Here is a 17,229-nt window from a genome sequence, read left to right as displayed (position 1 = left end):
AAAATGTACGATAAATGTCACTATTTAAATGGTAATTTTTAGAGTTTCATACCCAAAGAGAAAAACGGAAGGTTTTTGCTAAGGCTTCGCTGTATGTCTGTCTGTCACCATTGCCCCCATTCCGCTATTTAAAATGGCCGATGAATGAATAGAATTTGGATTAAATTTGACACAAGTCATATTCTCCTGTAATTGTAAATAGTATAATTGAGGCCCAAGTTGTATGACATGAATCGTTGTAGACAAACATTACATTCTACATAGATGATTTATTTCTGTTCCTATTATAACAATAAATGATATATATTAGATTCGAGGTTCAACAATGGTTGGCATAGTTATAAAATTGAGAGGTGATAATTTTCTTTCAAAAACTGTTTTATTGTAGCCTATTTATAAGGAACCCTATATGTCACAAGTCGGACTCACACTTGATAGGCTTTTTAAAGATACGATTTAAACAAAAATACCAAAATGCGTTATCGATTTACATAATAGCTTTTGTTGATGGATTCTGAAAGAATACACGAATTTATAAATAAATCAATTCGGCAATATCCTATTATATTCAAATTTCGTAATAAATTTGAATAACCGTTTTAATTTAATATTTTTATTGAAAACAAAGGATCTTTCTATATTTATGTGATCGATTTTGATGAAGTGAATTATTTTTCTCAATTTTTTGTAACAATTAGTGTTAAGTCTTTTGTTTATATCAATTAATAGTTAAATTGAATTGTTGTCCAATTACTGTGTTATAAATCAAAATGCGTTTTATTTTTCATAACGTCAACTTATGTGTGTAAATCTAAGAATAGTTTTAATTTTAGTAAGTTCTGAAAGAAAATAAAAAATAGTCGCTAAATTACATCCGACTAAACAGTATTTTTAACACATTTTTAAATATCAAATATGCCTAAATAGCACATACTTTCTGCCCATAAGTGTTTCTGATTAACTATCTAATCTATTACAACTCATAAAGCTTAAAGTTAACTTAAGTGTGAAAGCATGTTATTACTATAATATCAGTAGACTTTATCTTTCTAAAATTCCATATTTTTGTGATCTATGTAACATTATATTTTTATATATTTTACTATTTGACGTCAGTTATAAACATTATGTCTACGTCATCTATAACATGTCCCTTATAACTGTGGAAATTATGGAGCCATACAAAAACACAAAAATTATCTATTTAACCAAACAACTTTTCCACACCCTTTTCCCCGCAACAAACTAGTAAAAGAAAAACATTTTAGAACCACCTTTATTCCCAATTGCGTTAAAAAAAAAACTCGTTCTCCAAATAAATCATTCAATCCATCCATCAATAGGCAATCACTCTCCAAAATTACACTTACGTGACACCGAAATCCTAAAACTAATCCCTTTCAAAAACCCCACCTTAAACCAGATCTCAATTAATAACCATCCTTGTAATAATGTAGCTACGTTATCCTAATGTAGACCTAACTTGACCATGACTTTGAAAAGCACATCCACACCTATATATACTCCGTCGAGGATCGAAACCAGCATTCCTCATCCAACCTCACAGCTGATAGCACCATGCAACTGGTAGGTCCAAAAGACACAATCGTCTATCGTTTAAAAAGTCAATTGTGATTTTCGTGACGTTTCATTTATTTTCGTGACGTGACGATTTGTGTAATCGTTTTGCTTTTGTTTTTTCTTTTGTAATTTTTGTTGGTACAGTTATTGTGTCTTGTTATACAATTTTGAACGCAATATCGATTTTGTAATCGATTAAATCATTTTTTTGAAATCGATTCGATCATATTTATGTGATAGACATATTTTATCGGTTCATCTTATAGATTTATTGCGTATGTAAATTAATATTTTATTTCTTTAATTTATTTTGATGGTAATCTTTTGTGCGTGTTACCATAGTAATTAATATTTAATGAAGTGTCGATAAAGTTCAATCAAATAGTATTTTTTAATTAACTGTTTAGAACATAAATCATCATAAAATTGCCGATACGTATAAAATCAGACCCTTACATAAAACAATTTTAATCCATTCGCAGTCTCTAAAAAAAATATCTAAAGTCGTCCTGAAACAAAACTTTCAATTAAAATGATCGTAGCTTTTAAATATTTAATTGTCATTAATTGTCATAAACTTACATGAATCCCGTACCTAAAAGAAACTGAGATACAATTAATCGCACATCAGGTCGGTAAAGCTCTAAATTGAAAACTCCCCATTACTTCGCTGTCCCAGATTTTCATTTTATTCATATTGAAAAATCAAATGTGTTGTCTACACCTCAGTAATAAAAAGCACGCAAAGCTTCATCCCGACTATCATACATCTTTGACACTTGTTTAGCTTAGGCTTTCGCTCCTTGTTTATCAACTCAGATAAATCTGCAAGCTGACTTCATCAATATTTGTCAAACGTTTAGGCAGATTAATTTAAATAGAGAGTAAAAACCGGCAAACACGAATCGACTAAGGGCGGGACCAAATTTTTTGCCAAAATTCATTTACTTGTGAGACGTATTATTTATCCACTATAAACACCTTTTAAAATAAAAAACAAATTTAAATTACCTAACCCCCCCCCCCATTGGCAAAAAATTATATATATCATTATTCCTTATATCATTATTCACTCCTCGAATAACACTAGCAATCTCTTGTTTCCCCAGATAACCCTCGCCGCCGTTATAGCCTTACACACCCATTTTCCCATTTCTTAGGCATAATCCTTACATCATTATACATTCCTCGAATAACACCAATAATTATCATTATTATAATATGCTCCTACAATAACACTAATAATCTCTTATCCCCAGATCATCCTCGCCGCCGTTGTAGCCGTGTGCGCCGCGGGAGCCCTCCCTCCCCCCGGCTACGTCGCCCCCCACTACCGCTACCCCTACAACTATATCGACAGCAGGGCAAGGGCAGCCATTGACAGGAATGCCGCCATCTTGAGATCTGAAAATGACGTCAATGAGAAAGGATACCATTATGCTTATGACACTGAAAACGGTAAGGGATTTTTAGTTCTTTTATATTTGAAGTATGGGTGTGAAAAAAGTAATATTAGAAGTGATTTTGGAAGAGTGATTATTTTTTTGGACGATCAGTGTTTTGATGAAAATGTGATACTAAAATTATTGTAGGTAGAGAAGTAGGTATGCAAAGTGAATTGTCAAAAAAAGTATTAAACAAGCTAAGTGCTAGGACATAAACATAAAATGCTAAGATAGAAAATTGACTTAAAATTAAATATAAACTTGTGGATAAAAATAATAGTCAAATAATTTCTTCTTTAATATCGTTGAAATACTTCTATTAATTTCCAAGCTTTTTAATAAAATATTAAGTCTGTTAAATAGGCAACATAAAATCTACAAATATGCAAAAAGCTTTCTCAGTTTGGCCCACAATACATCGTCAATCAAAAGCAATACTTCATATTAAAACCTTCTTTGACAAAATCTTACTTACTTGTCTAAAATTTTCATGCAAAAACCTCAATACCTGAAATATTCATTTAAGTAAAGTACAAGATTTATCGGCGGCCTACAAAGCACTTGCAAATTGGATAAATGCTCTCCAACGTGGGCCGACACTTATTTACACAAATTTACGCAAAACAATCTGATTCGCTACATTTAATCCATTGCTATTTACATACTAATGATTAAATTACTCTTTAGATGCATTAAAATAAATTACTTAATGCATCTTAAGCATAAAGCTTTGTTTACATTGTAACACTTTTGACTAAATTTTACTAGATTTTTGTGATCAACATTAAAATTATGTAGTGAACCATATAATATGGAATCTACGATTAGTAATTTGTTAGTCTTTAATTATTCCGATACAAATTCACAATCATTCGCATTAAATTTAGTGACTAAAGCATTATGGTAAGCATACCCATGAAATTACACAAGTATTTTGGTGATAGTAAATTGGAAATTTTTCAATTTTTACCTAACTAGCTGTTACCCGTGGGCTCGCTACAAATGATCCCACGGGTATATAAAATCGGGATAAAACCAAGTTATAAACTATCTGTGTACCAAGTTTCCTCTAAATCAATTCAGTGATTTTTGCGTGAAAGAGGAACAAACATACAAACTTTCGCGTTTACAATATTAGTAAAATATTATTAGGATAAATCTGTGGCCCGTCGTTATAAGTGTCCTGGTGTAAACTAAGCTTGAAACATATTGTGTAAAAGGTGAGCATGTAGTTTACTATGAGAGCAAAACGTTTGAAACAGACTGTTTAACTGTAATTGACGCCGACGCGTTTATTACTAAGCTGTAGGTTTCTTGTAATGTAACTGATTCTACACGAGAATTATTTGTAATAGATCTGTTTATCAAGGGTGATTTGATATATTGAAATTGATTTAAATATTTATTTAGTAGCCACGCGTATTTATCGGGATAAAAAATAGGACTAGCGCGCTTCACGCAAACCCACTTCATTCACAGAAATTTATTTATCCCAAAACCACGGAACCCTCTACGTCCGACTTGCTCTTAGCCATTTATTTTTTCGGTATCTTTCGTAAATCACGCTACAAGTAAGTTTATTGCGCATTTAGTAAAAAAAAGTACTATGACAGAAACTTAGTTCTAATATAAATTTATTTAAAGGATATTACAGCAACATCATAGAGTACTGTTATATAACTATTATTACAAAATCGAGATTTTCATAATTTTAGGTTCACGAGGTTAAGTAATTACCTATGAAGCCATAATTAATTACAGTATTGTGTAGGAAGTGTATGCGTGGAGGTAAACAGTCTTGAGCACTAACTAGACCAAAATGATTGATGATAAGTGTGATTTATGGGAGAAGTGAAGGATTGTACAAAATATTGATCCTATGCCAGTCACTGGTTTTAAAGATAGGAAAGCAGATGTGTCAGTTATTTGGATGGCATTAGTGGAAAGAGATTTTATAAGATACATAAGATACTTATTAACAAAAGAATAAACCGATCAAATGGGACATCCGTACAAGTGGCCCAAAACTGTATGACCTTATCAACCGTTGTTAGAGTGGTACCTGGAAAACGAAATCTGTTAAAATTTCAGCTCTCCTAGCATAACTGATCATCAGACACAGCATGGTCACAGATAGACGAATAGTTCAAAAGACATTCAATGGAGCCTAAGTCAACGTTTTCCCTTTTCACTCTTTGGATCCTGAACCCTAAACAGAACTAGACTGGACTGAAAATAAGAATACAAAAATCAAATCTAACTCCCCAGGCATCCAAGCAGAGGAGACCGGCTACGAAGCCAACGGTATCCAGGCGGCTGGTAGCTACTCCTACACCGGTGATGACGGCAAGGTGTACAGCGTGAGGTACACGGCTGATGCCAACGGCTTTCAGCCTCAGGGAGCTCACCTGCCTACCTCCCCCCCGGTGCCTGAGGCTATCGCCAGGTCATTGGAGCAGAATGCCAGGGATGAGGCCGCTGGAATCTACGATGATGGTAGGGATTTGGATTGTTTATTGATTTTAGTGTTTTTTGATTTACATATTCGTAACCGATCAGGGACTTTAAAATAAGACCTTAATTTATAAGAGTAATTATTTTGTATTTGAATATTTAAATTTGAGTTTAACGCGGAGAGTGTATTCGCAGCTATCTTTGTGGTTGGTAAGAAAAACCATTTGGATTCCTGGGTAAAATCACTATATTTTAATTTTTTTTTTATGAAAAAATCGCTAAAATTTTACACAGTTGATGCAAAATTTAGACGTTAAACATCATTCAACGACGTTCCGTGTTTTAAATTAATTGCTGCATCTATTTTAATCATATGTAATATTTTTTAACCTAATATTCTCATGAGTGTAAATCAAAATAAACATCGAAAATGGACGATAAATTGTTTATTGCAAAAATAGCCTAAAGCAATCGAAATAATTAATTACCTTGCTAATATTAATAGTCAAAATGACAGTAAATCAACATTCTATCATGTTCAATGTTGATAGCGTATCCATTAATCTAGATAACTCGTTAATAACGTTATAATTAACGCCACGCATTTTAACGGTGTTGGTCTAAACTTCAAATGAATGCCGCGTTCGAAAATGCTTGGAATTATACCGATGAGGTCTTTATCCGATACGAATTATAGTTTAAAAATATAGAACCTTTATGCAATCAAAATTTTCTCACGTGATGAAAAATATTGGATAACAATTACAAATCTTAACCAACACTACTCTAAAGCTGTTTTCGTACAAGCACAAAAAAGTCGTAAAAAAAACAAAATTTCTTAGTTAATATTGATCTATTATACTTTTTATTTTTCTGTGACTTTTGTTACCTGCATTTTCACTAGTCTGCCGTTAAACCGTTCCTATTTCTGCATTCAGGGACTCAACAATGAAGGGCACATTTACATTGTTCTTCATCCCGTGCAATTCAGCATAACCTTCAATGACAATGCGCTCTTATGATTACTTCTTTCGGATAGCGTGCTGATAATCATTGCTTTTTTTCCAGGGAGCTACCGCGACGCGAAATACGCGCCTGGCGTGATCCTAGCTCGCAAACACTACGCCTACAACCCCTACAACCCCTACCGATACCGATTCTAAGTGAACTTGATAGACAGCGGACACGCAAGCAAGACAGCAACATTGTACAGTGCCATTTGATATAGGTTAAGGATAAAAACAAAATGAATGCAGAAGTTTTGTTTCTTGCAACAGGCGCTTGCAAGAAAGCAACAATGCTGTTGTTTGGAACAGATTTTCTGTTTTATTTTGTGTACATATTGAAGCAATAAATAAATATTAATATTGATGTTAATTTTTGTTTTATTTTAAAGTGCCGTAGAATTAGTTAAATCAGTTTCAGTCAATCATCAGTCACCTTTTATCTTAGATGTATGATCTAAGATAAAAGGTTTAAAATAATAGTCATCGTGGATTGAAGTCGCAAATTCTCTTTTTTTAATGTTTTTTAGATCTAATTGTTAAAAGATTTGCAATGTCTAAACGTTACAAACGCTACAAAAAGAAATTAAAACAATTACTTTTATGAAAATAAAAAGAAATAACCTGTTGAGTGGAATAAATATCAATGCCTTTTAAAAATAATATTTCTCATAGTCCTAAATTTGCCATTGGCTTTGATCGATGGCGTATATCGTACATAAAAAATATTCTTATAATAATTACGCAAAATGAAATAACTTTTATAGTAAATAAAATTAGTAGTAATTATTGTAATGGGAGACATTTGATATTATTGTTATTCTATAGTTTTATAGCATTTTGAATTAATATTGAAACCTTGAAGTAAAGGATTAACGATAATTTCGTAACTTTTGAACTCTAAAGTGGTCGAATCACTACATTTCGATAGCTATTTTTAAGATAAAATTAATGACGATCAAATTTAGTTTTAAATCATAAAAATCAAACAATGGCTTGGCCCGTGACTAGCAGGGCCTTAGTACACTCTACTTATAAAGTTACGAAACTTCATGATAATGAAAAAAAACAACGAGAATTAAATTGAAGAAAACCTTGTATTTCTTCTAGTTCCATAGTAAAAGGAGAATTATCTGTATTATCAGATAGTTTCTGTATTAGGTATATCCTAGGTATTCTTAGGTATATTCCTGTATCACAGATCAAAATTCCAAATTTTGAAATTTTCTCAAAAAATAAACTAACAATGAAACCAATACACCCACAACCATTTTCTCCTTTATAAGTATCTTCAAAGTTAGATCGTCTACAATACTTAGACATATAAACCTAGTCATAATTAATGTAAACCTAGCGCACCTAGGACACATAGACAGGTGCTAATAAAAGGATCGGATCACGTAAGACTAAGATAAATCGATGTTGATTACTGCTTTGAATTTAATTTTATATTGAGACCAAGTTAGTGATGAAACTTGGTTATCCTGATGTTAACTTGCACAGTAACTTGTAAATTTATTTTGGTGAGTCTTATGTAGATTATGCATGATACCGTAACTGAGAGATTTTCTGAAAGGGTTAGCCTTTCCTTTACCCCCTTGCGTACCGAGGTAGTAGAAAGCCCCGGTACGCAAAGAAGGGAACACGGGTGGGTTTTAGTCAGTAATAGTCTGACACTCACCTCTACTTAAACAAAGGAAAGACAGCGTGCTGCCGGGGAGTTTGTTCCTCCGGAGCTGTTTCTTCTGACACAACTTGCACTTAAGAAGCGGTGAAGGGTGGGCGAAACTGGGTGCTGTTCAATGGAATCTGACCTTCAAAAAGTGCTGCTTAGTAACCTAATTTGAATAAATGGCTTTTGGTTTTTTAATTTTTGAAATTTATGATAAGCTATTTAGTTTTTTGATTTTAGGAAAAAAAACTCAATCAAGTGAGAGTCGAAATCCCGTCACTGAGGGTTCCGTAAGTAAGTAAGTATAAGTTTCTTAACTTCATAATTTGGGTTTTAGGATCTACAGAAACACATAGACTGTAAACACTTCAGCAGGTTAGCTATAACAGTTCAAGACATTATGCCTGATGATAGTCAAACTATTAAACAGCAAAGTCCTGATAATTCTGCGATAATAGGGTTCCATTTTCACCCCATGGCCGCATGGGTATAAAAATATGGTTTCTTTCATGCTTCTACGTAATGCATATAAATACTCCTCATTTCCCACGGCATTCGCTGAAACTTTTTCAAATTCTACGAATACCTATGCCCAGATCTATCTGCAGATGACATTAATCAATATTAGTATTATAAGATTTCAGTATTCAAGTGAAAAGGTCATAGAACTCATGTGTCAAACTTTTGTTTAGTCTAAAGGTTAAGCTTGGGTGGCAATACGATAAATCAAGTAAATGCATAAAGCAGACAGCTTACTAAATATAATATATTTTATGGATCGAGGTTAGAATGTCATGCTATTGTAAAGTCGACCTTAATATTTAAAGAGGAAGGTTTATAATAGTTTAACTTTTTAATGTTAGGAAGATCTACATTTTATATTAATAGTTGTAAATTATTATAATAAAGGTATGTTTGACTTCTGTGATCAAATAAGTCATACCCCACCCTCTGTAAACACTGTCTTATTTTGCAGCGTTTCCTAATAATCAATTTAGGTGTAAATATATTTATGTAAAAAAGCGACAGCGTGCTATGTTGTGGAGTTTGTTGCGCCATTTCTTCTTCACAGCTAGAGCACTTAGGAAGCGGTGAAGGGTGGGCGATACGGGGAGCTAGCTGTCTTTATATTTTGACCTTCAATAAGTGCTACCTTGTAGCCTATTTTGAATAAATGGATTTTGATTTTGATTTTGTGCTTTTCTTAGTGATTTTCTGAAGACCAGTCATCGGAAAAACATAAAAAAAAACTATTTATTACTAAAGGTTTTTGAAATCAAAAAAGGCCGCGCTTGTTTACTTATTGAACTCAATAACATCAGGTTACGAGAAAAGAATACGTAGGTATACCAGAAATAACGTTAATCTGTTCTTTAGATATCCGTAGGACAAAGACCATTTATTATTAAAATTTAAAAAAAATGTTCTATAAAATCGAAATAACTCGTTAAAGAAGACTTTTTTAACAATAACTGTTCCCATCAATAACTATATTATTTCAATAAACATACTAAAATTATAGTTTAAAACATCCATTAACTTAAAGTTAGTTTTTGCCTTAAGGTCCAGGTTCATTCCTGGTGAACCACCGCATAACAATTATCATAATTGTAAGCAAATTGTTATAGATAATTGGATCTATGATAACAACCGTTGATTATACATGGTTTAAGAATGTGGCTTTGGGTTCAAGTAAATCTTCTTGCTGAACAAAATTAAACAATAAATCATTACAATAATATGGTTCAACCTCTACACGTGGGGTATTATATGTGTAAAGACTTGATGCTAGTAAATGCTATGATATATCTTTGCTATAAAATAAAGAACGAAGATGATTTTTTTCTCAAAATGATTGGCAAATGACTGCATGGATAGCCGTGTGGTTGAGGTCCATTCCAAAGCTACTGAGCGCGACGTGTCGCGGGTTCGATCCCCGCGTAGGACAATCATTTGTGTGATCCATTAATGCTTGTTCTGAGTCCGGTCTTTGTGCATGTGATTTGTATGTTTGTAAAACCCCGCGACACAAGTATTAAATTCGTTAATGCGGGAGTCGATTTTTAAAGAAAATAAAATCTATGCTTTAAACTACAAGGCCACCTTAGATAGCACACTTAGTAGAATACATTATTTATATTAATACTAGCTTGTGATCGCGGTGTACTACAGCCCTAATTTAGCACACAAAATTAGTCGAAACAAAAACTACCCATTATATCAACATAAGATTTACAATGATTTTTATTGCTATTGCTATAAGTCAACAGCTAGCAATTGATTTTGACATCTATACATATAATAAAATTGTAGAAAAGTGAAAACTGTACATTGAATATTTAAAAAAAAGAATAATTGCAGGGTGGTCTACGAACGATTCCGATGCCGAAAATATGATTTTTAGAATTTTTGTCTGTTTGTCTGTTTGTCTGTTTGTCTGTATGTATGTCCGGAAAGATCTCGGAAAGTACTGGATAGATTTGATTCAAATTTTCAGAGAATATCAACAAGAGGTCCGGTCAACATACTTTTTACTTATTATCTCGCATTTCGTTACAGGGGGTGAGCAGGAGCCTTTTATATCTGTACACAAATATCAAATTATCTCATAAACTACTGAATATATTTCGTTCAAATTTTGCATGAACCTTATCGTACACATGATACAACAAATATACAAAAACCATAACGCTACTATGTAGGGGGCATGAGCAGTAAAGTTTTAAATTTTTGGACTCACCCGTAACATCGTGTAATACAATTATGAAGTGTATTTTCACCCCATTGAGTAGTAGGCAGCATGGTCATCAATTTACACAAAAAAACATCAGGCTATTTATTTTAAGACTTTTGGCTGAGCAATAATAGAATTTTTCGAAAAGAAATCATTTTCACAAAATTAGTCATTTTATGCTCTTTCAAGTCTGATATAGGCCTACCGCGACTATCTTACAAGTAAAATAAAAGAAACATAAACTAATACGTTTTTTTTATGCAATTGTTACCGTAATCGGTACATTCTTGAAAGAAAATAACTTAAATTATTTTTATTGATGTACTAAAATTACTCAAGTTCAAATGTGGAATGCCGTAATATGATTTTGTATTTATTTACGATATGTGTACTATGTCTTTAGCTCGGTAATGTTGGCGATGCTACTCCAAGATCAAAACATTCGTAGTGACACTCAACCAACCAACCAACTCAAAGTTGCATGTAGTTCGCATTGGTCTCATCTATAATTATTCATAACAATAAATTACTAAAGGACACAGTTAATTATTACCTTGGTTCATCTGTAACAACTAGCAACAAAAATGTAAACTTTCAAACAAAAAAAGCATTTCAAACAATGAAATAATGTTTTCTTAAATTTGCAACATTACATAGGTCAAAAGTATTTCGGATAAAAAAGCCCTGAACTTGCATAAAAACTGCATAGTAGGTGTGCAATGTGAAAGATCTATAAGACCAAAGCTATCAATGAATATGAGCGTACGCTAGACAGTTTTTGACATTATGTGTCTATTGATAGAACAATGTCTACTGATACCTGAGATTTTTCAATATTTTAACGATATGATCGGTCTACATCCGACATTAGAGAGACCGCACACGAGGTCCTTAAAAAAATCCTTTAAGAATTTATTGTAACCTCTACTTATTTAAAAATTTCTTCTTTCGTAGCCTGGTAAAAACAGGAGAAGGAACGAACTGAATGAGTATCTGAGATCCCAAAGCTAAGCCGACGTGGATTAGGAACATATTTTTGGAAATTTCCCCAATAAGGATAATAATAGCGTCATACAATGTCTGGACATTTTGGCTGTCGGTATCGACAGCGTAACCTCATAACCAACCTCATGTAGTCTTTATTTAAGTTCCATTTATGCAGTAGGGATGACGGTATTTTACTTCAATGATCGTCAGGTAGGTTAACGAATAAAATACGTAATTTTTCTTTGTAAATTGGTGCAGTAAATATAACTCATGCGCATGAAGTCACTTTTATATTCATATTTTGCTTTGTCGTAACATCACAAATTAAACATATCCTATACTTTAGATTTTTGTCATTGTCAATTTTAAAAAAAGTTGTGTCTGATATTTTTTTATTATCACGCTATTTATTTATCAGCAATTTAAAGGCAAATCATGACCAAAACACCAGGGGGCCAAGATGACACGTTTCCCAACTTTTTTATTTTGGAAATATTCCAAATGTTTGTGAGGAAGATCAGTTTTAATATTAAGAGGACAATCAAACATAACGTGTTTCAGGAAACCGTTTATCTGGGCGCAATTTTGCAAAATCTTATATCTTATGACACTATGTTAAATCCACAGTGTTTCCGAGCCCGACTCTCACTTCACCAGCTCCGTCCACAAAAATAATTTGACATCTTTATATCGTCAGAAAACATCGTGTGTGAAAATAACAACTGTCTGGCTATCACTGTTCCTGAGAAACAGCCAGGTGACAGACAAACGAACGGACATCGGGGCCTCAGTAATATGGTTCTGGTTTACCTCTTTGGTTACAGTATAATAATAATTTTATGATACCTCATAATCACTGTTATAATCCGTCTAGCAATTTCAGGTGTAGGCCGGCCAAAGAACAAACGTGCTCGAAAATCATAACCCACCCAATTAGAAAATGGAAAACCCTCGAAAGTAAAACATTTTTAGCAGAATTGCTAAGCCTGAGTTATGCCTTCTGTTATTTTTTCCTTCTACCCCCCCCCCCTTTATTGAACGGCTCGATTTGTCACTAATTCACATTTAAATTAAAATAGTTCAATTCGTTCGGAAGCTATGATGTCACAGACAGGCAGGCAGGCAGATATGTCAAAGTTATAAACCCATCTTTTTGGGATTAAATAAGAAAAAGTCATTAAAACAGCTGTGAAATATTTGACACCAGGATAGTATCGTAAACGATGAAATGTGTTTGATTCCAACATTTGATAGTCTTTAGGCCGCTCAAGATTCATTATAATTTAGAAATAAAAAGTCAAGCTTAAAATGTAAAAAAAAAGTTTCATTTTCAATATTGCATTACATTTGTTGCGATGATCGTTATTATTAAACTTCATAGTTTTTCGCATCTTGAAAATCACGCAGACGAAGTCGCGGGCAACAGCTAGTTTTAAATATTATTCTGTCAGAAATAACAAGGATGTTACAAATTATGAATGTCCAATTTAGTAAAATATGTAACAAAGTAGGTGGGAATAAATCATTCGAAATTGGTATTTTGACATAAATATTACCTACCTACTATGTGTATTCTAGTGAGAAACATTTAAATTAGTATATGAATTGAAATGGGCAGATGACATTTAAGATGCAGGGAAAGGATGGATACGACGGGCTAGACATAGACCCGGAATAAAACAAAGTTAGGCCTAAATCCAGCTGGAGAGGGAGGATGCATGCAAGGCCTGATAAAATGATAATTAAGAAGGAAACTTTTTTTAAAGTCAAACTTCTTAAGGCACTGCAACATAAGTTCGTTACGGGCAATATGGCGTCACGTTCTGCCTCGTCCCCTTTTTAAATTTGTCAATAGATAGTTTATAAAAAAATCCATATTTTTTTTTGGAAAAAAGTTCTACTTCAATCGCGTGTGACAGTTTTTTATTGTTTTCTTTTATCCATATATTTTTGAAAATACCATAGTTTACATAAGTAGAACCAGTTCTTTTCTACGACAGTCAAGAAGGTTTTTATCTCACTTATCAAAGGTTGCTAATAGCCATAATTATCAACTCAGAAGTTAATGAATATGGATGTTTAACTACGAGTTAACGTATTTTTAAATTGTATAATGTTGTTTAGAGAGAAAGCCTTTTTGCTATACTTAACTAGCTGACGCCCGTAGTTAGATCCCGGTAAGCAGTCCCAAAAAAGAACGTTCAATTAGAATTTGTACAGATTGACAATAAAAAAAAACTGGGTAATTTGTCCAAAATCCTTTAACAAAATTAGGCTTTCAATTTTTTTGAATAAACATTATTATTACATTCTATTTTCATTATACATAAGTATTACATTATACCTTAAATTAAAACGCTTTTTAACGCTGCAAACACAACCAATAACATTTCAATTTTCAATCATTTTTTTGTTATTACCGTCATACAACCACCTGCCAATTTTTTGTCGACCACACCTATTACAAAAAGAAAGGCATATCTAACAGTTACCATTACGCGTTATAATGACAGAGCTGATCTAATAAGTAGATATAAAGAGACATTGTTTAATAACACACGTCAATTGTAGATCAATAAATACTTCTTGCGTAAGGTGAAATTCCATGTCCCTAACACTATTATCTCAGTATAACATAAGTTATTGGGATAAAGGCTGTTAATTATTCTAGTAATGAAGTTATGGTTGTCAATGTTGTCAACTCAATAATGACTGTATTAAAAAAAAAAACAGACTGACATCTTACAGTATTTGTACTGTGGATATAGTACTGTATATAATTTCTAAAGTCTTATTATAACAGTTGCTCGCACTCGCAACTTGGTCTGCGCAGAATAGTATTTCGAGTAGCTTATATTAGCGTGGGCTATAAAAGAACTTATGTTATGACATCAATATATTTTTTTGTCGCAATTGAAAAATATAACAGCCTGAAATATTGAGATGTTACATTCGCACTATACACATGGTATATTTTTAGTAGAGTTTCATGAAAACTCAAGCAGTACTAAAAACATGTGTTTATCTGTTCTTACAACTTTCGCGTTCATAATATAAGTATAAATAATAAAATTGATAATAAGGCCTTATTCACACGGGCACCATGTTGTTCCATTTTTCACCTTTTAGGTACGAAAACCAAACTGAACTGAACAAAGTTTCGACGAAGATTCTTTGAGTGACAAATATTCTATCTGCCGTCACTTTTTTACAATGTCACAACCACAAATTGTCCCAATTTCATTCAATAACTACTGAATGTGTAACATTGATACCTTGTAATGCGTGTGTCAATCAAACGAAGCTATTGCAAGAACAAACAGTTATATAATTCGTGAAACAATCGTATGGTGTTATTTATCAATAGTTTTGTGTGGTATGCTGCAATGTTGCTGCCATCTTGACGGCCTATCGTAAGATCTAGCAGTAAAGATTAAGAAAGCCTTTTATCAACCGACTTCGAGAATGAGAAGGTTTTTCAATTCGTCTGTATATTTTTGCTGTATTTTGCTTTCAGAGAGCTTTGGACTGGTTTCGGTTGTGTTGATTTCTTTTGCATTTAATAAAATTTCACGAACTGGCTCAGTACTTTTTAAGAAGTACCTAGCAATTACGTGTGAGTTTTAAGTACTTTTAAGTTCTTTTAAGCGTCATTTGTCTGATTTGTGATACTGAAAAGTGCTCCTGGATCATTCAAAATACTATGGACACATATTCTCTCGCTTTTGTCAGCTTTCCTACTTTTCATTCTTGTACATAGATGGATGAAATCCGGTCAACTTTAACTTTTGCCTAGACTAAAAATGTACGTAAGACAAGTGACCCCTACCAAAAAGTTGCCCAACACCAAAAGAAGATTATCTTACCTTAAAAAAAATCTAGACATATCAGTAGCAATAAGATATTAATGATATGATATCACAATCTAAACAACGCCAAAACTCACGACTTGGCCAAAAAACTAGAGCACCTTTCCAAAAAAAATTAAACTAACAAGACCTACTACCAAAGCAAAGTTATCGCAAATGTGCGAGAGAGATAGCGCTCTACAAAATGTAGAGTGCCATCTCTTTTCAACAAATGGAACAGTCATGCTATAAGATGCCTTAGTAGGTTCACTGTTAATTAGGCCCGTCTTAATAGTCGGTTATAATTTGAATGCAACCTAGTAATCTATATATTGCCACCTGTACTCAGACATCCGTTATGTAACACATTGTGTGATTAGTTATTAGTTAATACAAATGTATCGAGTGTTTGGCCACTGTCGGAGTAATTTGTTAAATACAGACTTGTGAAGGAATAGAGAAGACTGAAATAAAAATGATTATTTGATTATAGTCAAGAATTTCAACTTAATAGCAATTTTGTCAAATTATGAAAAGAAATAATGTTTTATTCAACTATTTAATGTTTTAACTTTAAGAAAAAGTTATGTTAAACTGCAATACTTGTAAACAGTCTCTCAACAATAAGGAAAGAACAGATTCTTGATTTCTATATTCTTATAAATTATAACCACCTTCGAATAAAATAAAGGCTGTTAAATTCCAACTGCCAATTAAATTGAAATTAATTAAATATGTATAATTATATTCATAGTTACTTAAGTACGAGTGTTGAAAATGCGTATCTAGCAACAAAATAATAAATATAAAAAAAAATAAAGTTAGTCAATTATCATGTGGGTAGTTCTATACCTTCACAGATCTGTGGTACTGCTCCACTTGTTCAGCCGCCGGGCGCATCTCGTTACAAATGTTACCTAACAATGCTCTCGCACTTGAATCACGATGCTGCGAACACGAAAACTGTGAAGTTGGTGGAATATTTTGTGAGGATTTTTTTAGATAAAATATGGTTTGAAAGAAAGAATTTGAATATTTGTTACGTTGTTGATTGATTTATGTTCTCTAGATTTAATTTAGGTAAGTTATTATTGTCAAATTCAAGTCAAATTTATTGAACTTAATGTACGTAAAAAGCTAATGTTACACTTATCTATACTAATATATAAAGCTGAAGAGTTTGTTTGTTTGTTTAAACGCGCTAATCTCAGGAACTACTGGTCCAAATTAAAAAAAAAATGTGTTGAATAGACCATTTATCGAGGAAGGCTTTAGGCTATAAACCATCACGCTGCGACTAATAGGAGCGAAGATACAATGGAAAATGTGAAAAAAACAGGGCAGGTATAAATCATAACTTATATCTTATACCCACGGGGACGAAGTCGCGGGCAACAGCTAGTATGTTATACAATTATAATATTAGTACAAAAGTTAGTGAGTTAAGTTAGTACAATAGCTTCATAGTGATTTTAATCAACTTCTTAAAGAAACTATTAATATT

At 32.7% G+C, this 17,229-nt stretch overlaps 1 protein-coding gene across 1 annotated transcript; it reads left to right on the top strand.

The window, feature by feature from the left end:
* The first annotated feature begins 1,535 nt into the window (after positions 1-1,535).
* On the top strand, positions 1,536-6,857 carry LOC113502438 (cuticle protein 3-like). The gene is made up of 4 exons (XM_026884010.1): positions 1,536-1,587; positions 2,841-3,039; positions 5,295-5,522; positions 6,549-6,857. Exons 1-4 carry the CDS (start codon positions 1,579-1,581, stop codon positions 6,641-6,643), a joined length of 531 nt encoding a protein of 176 aa, XP_026739811.1. The 5' UTR covers positions 1,536-1,578; the 3' UTR covers positions 6,644-6,857.
* The last annotated feature ends 10,372 nt before the right edge of the window (positions 6,858-17,229 follow it).

This window comes from Trichoplusia ni, chromosome 2 (genome assembly GCF_003590095.1).
Source record: "Trichoplusia ni isolate ovarian cell line Hi5 chromosome 2, tn1, whole genome shotgun sequence".
NCBI lineage: Eukaryota > Metazoa > Arthropoda > Insecta > Lepidoptera > Noctuidae > Trichoplusia > Trichoplusia ni.
The sequence above is the reverse complement of the archived record's forward strand: the minus strand, read 5'-3'. Positions and strand labels throughout refer to the sequence as shown.

What these genes read in the sequence shown, in the direction of transcription:
- LOC113502438 (XM_026884010.1), top strand. An exon ending in TGCTTATGACACTGAAAACG is followed by an intron (nt 3,040 to 5,294) that starts GTAAGGGATTTT and finishes CTAACTCCCCAG; the next exon opens with GCATCCAAGCAGAGGAGACC. An exon ending in CGCTGGAATCTACGATGATG is followed by an intron (nt 5,523 to 6,548) that starts GTAGGGATTTGG and finishes CTTTTTTTCCAG; the next exon opens with GGAGCTACCGCGACGCGAAA.